Raw genomic sequence first — 5,992 nt, 5'->3', positions numbered from 1 at the left:
AAGGGGGAGCGCGACGTTAGACATTTCATTTGCGGAGCTGAACTAGCCTTTCGAGGTTACTCCGAGACACAGGGACTCCTTACTCCACGACACTTCCGACTAATTGTTACCAACTAGTCAAAGGTAATTATAAATGTAATTACAATATATTTGTGGATGTAAATAGTATGTGTATATGTTCAGAAACTTATAGAAGCTTACGTATTATGTTTGCAGGGGTTTCGTTCCCGCTTCAAATAACCATATGTAGACGACGCGCTCCTGTGAGAGTAATAAAGAACCAACAGAAGTAAACCACGTCTTTGTTTATTTCTATCACAAATGGCGCCCATGTAGGGACAGGAGCTGTAGTGGTACTACGCTGAGAAGTTCGTCTTCATATTTTGAGAATTTGGAAACCCCGAGCGGACGACGTGAACATGGATATCGTGAGCCAACGCCCAATTTCCATTTTCATCGTCATGGTTGGAGCCACATGTTTTTCGTAGGCCTACGAGTTTCAACCCCGCGGGATTTGTGTGGAAGCAGTGAAGTCAAAATCACTAGTGTGTCGACATAATATTATTTTGCTGAGCTCATTATAATGTGCACATCGCGGTACCGTATAGGTTACAGTGCGTGTCAACAGAGTGCGTTGTCAACAGCCTGCGTCAACAAGATCCCGATTTAAGCGCGCGGAGGACCACGACACCGAGCTAGAGGTCAAGGCCACGTACGGATTTACGAACATTCAGTGACTCCTGTAAATAACTAAATGTTATAAAAAATATCAGGTATTTTGAACTATTTTGTAGTACTAGTATTTACCATTTATTTCGCAGCTATTGTATTTCGTTGTTGACATAATTTGTACTCTGCATTTACTGATTGACTCACTCTGACGACTCGGCCAAGACTGTTTGACTGATATAAGTACGAACTGCTTTAGGTTGAGTAAGAGAGTTAGGTTGAGTTGTATATATTTTGTGCGGAGTGTTTGCGAGATATTTATTCTATGTTTTATGTGAATATATATACTTCAATGTTGTGTTTCTATGTTCTGTGTTCAATATTTCTATGTGTTGACCCGGGTACAGGTACTTCGTTAGTTTTTTTGAGCTTCTTGCCTGAAGTCGTACAGCCGACGGTTCTTCCTTTAAGCATGGCGCAGGGAGGCCAGGACATGAAACTCCAGTCTACCGAGACCGGTACCAGACCAAAAGAATCGGTAAGTGTCCATGATCTAATAAGTAGTTTAGATGCTAGGCATTACAAGGTTTTAACTACTGAGGAGTATGAGCAGCTGCTTGCTTTAGGAGGAGCAGGTAAGACCAGTACACCCATGAGAAAAGGTCGGGGTCGGGCACGAATCAGTTCTAGCGTGTTTGATGATGTAACGGTAGGTAAGGAAAATATCAGATCACCTTCTAGGGGCGAATCCGTGTTGAGCTCTACAGGAAACCAGGGTATTGTAGTACCCCGCACGCCTAAAATACCCCCTTTCAGTGGAGACGATCAAAAGGGAGACGTTACTTTCAATGTGTGGAGATGCGAGGTAAGATGTTTGATGAGAGAGGATAGCTACCCTGTTTCTACAGTGAGGCAGGCTATACGTCAGTCGTTACGGGGTACTGCACGTCAGATGTTAACTACCCTACGGGATGATGCGAGTTCTGAACTCATTATTGAAAAATTAAATGGGTTATTTGGGAATGTCGCTACTCATGAGGCTACTCTCCAAAAATTCTATTCTGAAACTCAACAAGAAGGGGAGTCAGTTGTGTCATTTGCTTGCAGACTTGAGTCATTGTTACAATCTGCTATTGAGAGTGGACACATTGAGGATTCTGCTAAAGATGGTATGTTGAGATCCAAATTTTGGACATCTCTTGGTAGTGAACGCCTTAAAAATCAGACTCGACATCGTTATGATACAGTCGGTACTTTTGACTCTTTGGTCAGGGAAGTTAGGGCTGTGGATTTAGAGATAAAGAATGCTGACAAAGTAAAGGGTGGTAATTCTAAAAAACCAACACAACACCAACCAGTACAGGTTGAACAGGATTTGAGTTCAAAACTAGATTTGTTGGTGAACCAAGTTTCAGATCTAGCTAGTAAGTTGAGATCTCTGGAAACTAAAGTTGACTCTAAATTTTGCAGGAATTCTCATGGACCGCCACAGAACAAAAGTGCTGGGAATTACCGAAAGGAGAAAGATGAGGGAAAGAAGGATAAAAATAGGAGTTCAAACAAAAGTCCAAAATTGCCAAAAGAGTAACCTCCTCTGTAGCTGGGCAGATAGGGGATGGTGAAACTGAGAGCCCAAAGAATATTAAAGACAGATTGGTTGGAGAAGCTGACGAGGGGGAAATAAAGGTATGTGGGGCGTTTGTTAAGTGTTTAGTGGATACAGGCTCTATGGTGTCTACATGTAGTGAGAAATTTTTTGATTCCTTGTCTGGTGACACAGAACTTAGGTCATTAGATGACTTTGGGATAGATGTTTATTGTGCAGATGGTAGCAAGTTGCCATATTTAGGCTATTTTGAAGCCGATATAGAGTTGTTAAGTCAACAAAGCACAGTGAGAGTACCTTTGTTGGTGGTACCTGAGACTAAGTACAACAAGGAGGTCCCCGTCATTGTGGGTACTAATGTGCTCAGACTGTTGATGCCTAGTGAGAAAGACGGTCATGTTTGGGAGACCGCATTTAAAAGTCTAGAGTTAAATTCATTGACTGTACGTACAACTGGTAAGGCCATCAAAGTTGGTCCAGGGGAGAGTTTAACTGTACATGGACTAGTCAGGCAGACTCTTAGATTGGATAATGCTGTGGTGGAGAATAGTAGTAATTCCCCAAAAGGTGTGATTGTTTGTCCTAGAGTCGTAAAGTTAAGTCCAGGGACAACGGCCAGGGTTCCTGTAAGGATATGTAACCTTTTAGCCTATCCTGTACAAATACCTCCGGGAACAGAGCTGGGTACTCTTAATTAGGTCAAGGTCTTATACCAATGGAAACCAGAGCAAAATAGGGAGAGAGTGTATCAGTCAATGCACAAACTGTAGACAGTGAGGGGAGTGGAGAACAATTAGATTTAGAGACTCTTGGTGTTCAGTTAAACTCTGATAATCTCACTGAGGAGCAGATGTTAAGAGTACGACAAGTTTTAGGTAGTTGGAAATCTTTGTTTTCTACCAGTCAGATGGACATAGGATGTACAGGGTTAGTTAAGCACGGTATAAGATTACATGATGAGAGACCTTTCAGGCTTCCATATCGGAAGATTCCTCCTGCCATGTATGAGGAGGTTAGGCAGCACCTCAAAGAGATGAAGGACTCTGGTGTTATAGAGGAATCTATGTCTCCGTATGCTTCTAATGTTGTTTTAGTTAGGAAGAAAAATGGCCAATTAAGATTCTGTATAGACTACAGGACTTTGAACTCTAAAACTATCAAGGATCAGTACACATTACCTCGTGTGGATGACACACTAGATGCGTTGGTGGGTGCTAAGTTTTTTTCTAAGCTGGATTTACGTTCTGGGTACTATCAGGTTTTGATGAATGAAGACGACAAGGAGAAAACAGCATTTACAGCAGGTCCTTTAGGGTTTTACCAATTTCGCAGGCTTCCATTTGGGTTGTGTAATGCACCCTCAACATTTCAAAGGTTGATGGAACGATGTATGGGAGATTTATGTTTGAGTGAATGTTTGATATTTTTAGATGATGTGTTGGTGTTTTCACAGAGTTTTGAGCAACTTATTGAGAGACTTGAGGCAGTGTTTGAGAAGCTTAAAGCAAATGGGTTAAAGCTCAACCCCACCAAGTGCGAGTTCTTCAAGACTGAGGTCAAGTATTTGGGGCACCTGGTGAGTGAACAGGGTATAGCTGCTGATGATGAGAAAGTTGAAGCTTTGAGGTCCTGGAAACCTTGTCAGTCAGTTAAGGAAGTTCGCACTTTTCTGGGTTTCACTGGCTATTATAGGAAGTATGTGAAGGGGTATGCAGCTATTGCACGTCCATTGAATGATTTGTTGGTTGGTCACCCTACTGTCAAGGGCAAGTCTAAGAACCTTAAAACACCATTTGTTTGGTCTGATGAGTGTCAACAAGCTTTTGAGTTACTCAAGGAGAAGTTAACTAATCCTCCTGTATTGGCTTATGCCGATTACTCTAAACCTTTCAAGCTGAATACGGATGCTTCATTAGAGGGGTTAGGTGCAGTTTTGTATCAAGAACAGGATGGAATAGATAGGGTTATAGCTTATGCTAGCCGTGGGTTGAAACCTAGTGAAAAACTCTATCCAGCCCATAAACTGGAATTTTTGTGTCTTAAATGGGCTGTGACGGATAAGTTTAAGGATTATCTGTATGGGCAGGAGCAGTTTGAAGTGTATACTGATAACAATCCGCTGACATATGTAACAACTTCAGCCAGGTTGGATGCAACAGGTCATAGATGGGTAGCGGAATTGGCCAATTATTCATTTAAGTTGATCTATAGGTCTGGTAAAAGTAACCGGGATGCAGATGGCTTATCTCGTAAGCCTGGTCAGGGGGAGGAATGCATTTTTCCGGAAGTTGTTAAGGCTGTATGTATGGCTGCTTCTATACGTAGGGGTGAGTTGCCTTTAGCAGAAGCTATGGTAGTCACCAGCTCATTACAGTTACCTGGTTCAGAGCAAGATGAGAAACTGTCTGGTGAAAGTTTTACTCAAGTTGATTGGCTTGAAGAGCAACAGAAGGATACTGTGATTAGGCGAGTAGTAGAATTAGTTCAGCTGGGCAAGAGATTATCTGGGAACAAATTATCTCGAGAATCTGTGTCTGTAAGGAAACTATTGAAGGATTGGGAAAGATTGGATATTAGACAAGGAAAGCTGGTGCATAGGATGCAACTTGATGGAGAGCAGGTTTGGAGGATCGTACTCCCAAATAAGTGGAAATCAAGAGTTTTAGGTGCATATCATGATGACCAAGGTCATCAAGGTCGTGACAGAACACTGTCACTACTCAAACCCAGATTTTTCTGGAGTGGAATGGAAGGTGATGTTGGAGAAAAGGTGAAAACATGTGATCGGTGTATCAGACGCAAAACTGCTGTTACTAAAAGGGCTGAGATGGTTTCGATTCAGTCGACGGAACCTATGGGGTTAGTCTGTTTAGATTTTTTGTCCATGGAACGCAGTAAGGGGGGGGTATGAGCATGTATTAGTCATAACTGATCACTACACTCGTTATGCTCAGGCTATCCCAACCCGAAATCAGCTTGCAACAACTGTAGCTAAGGTTTTGTTCGATAATTTTATCGTACATTATGGTTTCCCAGCAAGGTTGCACAGCGATCAGGGGAGAAACTTTGAGTCGAGGATTATTCAGGAACTGTGTAAGCTAGCTGGTTTAAAAAAATCCCGCACGACTCCGTTTCATCCTCAGGGTAATGGAATGACAGAACGTTTCAATCAAACCCTTTTGAAGATGCTAGGTACCCTAGAGGACAAGGAAAAGCAAAATTGGAAGGCTCATGTCTCTGCTTTGGTGCATGCGTACAATGCCGCAACCCACGTTAGTACAGGTTTTTCACCATTTTATTTACTATTTGGGAGACATCCTAGGCTGGCAGGTGATGCTTATTTTGGGTTACATGAGCAAGAGTTTAGGCAGTTTCAACCAAAATCTGAGTATGTCAAAAGTTGAAGTCCCGGCTACAGTTTGCATATCGAACAGCGGAAAAATATGCCAAGAAATCTGCAAAAACATACAAAACACATTACGATGTAAATGTTAGAGATTCTGGTCTCAAAGCTGGCGATAGAGTCTTAGTGAGGAATGTAAATTTGAAGGGAAAATGTAAACTTGCGGATAAATGGGAGAAATTTCCATACAAAGTCCTTTCCAAACCCCACAAAGATTCGCCAGTGTATCGTGTGAAATTGGAACATAGCGGAAGAGGTGGTAGAACTCGTACTGTTCATCGCAACATGCTGTTGCCATATTTTGGACAAAATGA

At 42.1% G+C, this 5,992-nt stretch overlaps 1 protein-coding gene across 1 annotated transcript; it reads left to right on the top strand.

The window, feature by feature from the left end:
* The first annotated feature begins 782 nt into the window (after window positions 1–782).
* LOC138330565 (uncharacterized) lies at window positions 783–2,257 on the top strand. Its single transcript, XM_069278129.1, has one exon. The coding sequence runs from the start codon at window positions 995–997 to the stop codon at window positions 2,255–2,257; it is 1,263 nt and encodes a 420-aa protein (XP_069134230.1). The 5' UTR covers window positions 783–994.
* The last annotated feature ends 3,735 nt before the right edge of the window (window positions 2,258–5,992 follow it).

The sequence above is a fragment of the Argopecten irradians genome, chromosome 9 (genome assembly GCF_041381155.1).
Source record: "Argopecten irradians isolate NY chromosome 9, Ai_NY, whole genome shotgun sequence".
NCBI lineage: Eukaryota > Metazoa > Mollusca > Bivalvia > Pectinida > Pectinidae > Argopecten > Argopecten irradians.
This window is presented reverse-complemented; position numbering and strand designations above follow the sequence as displayed.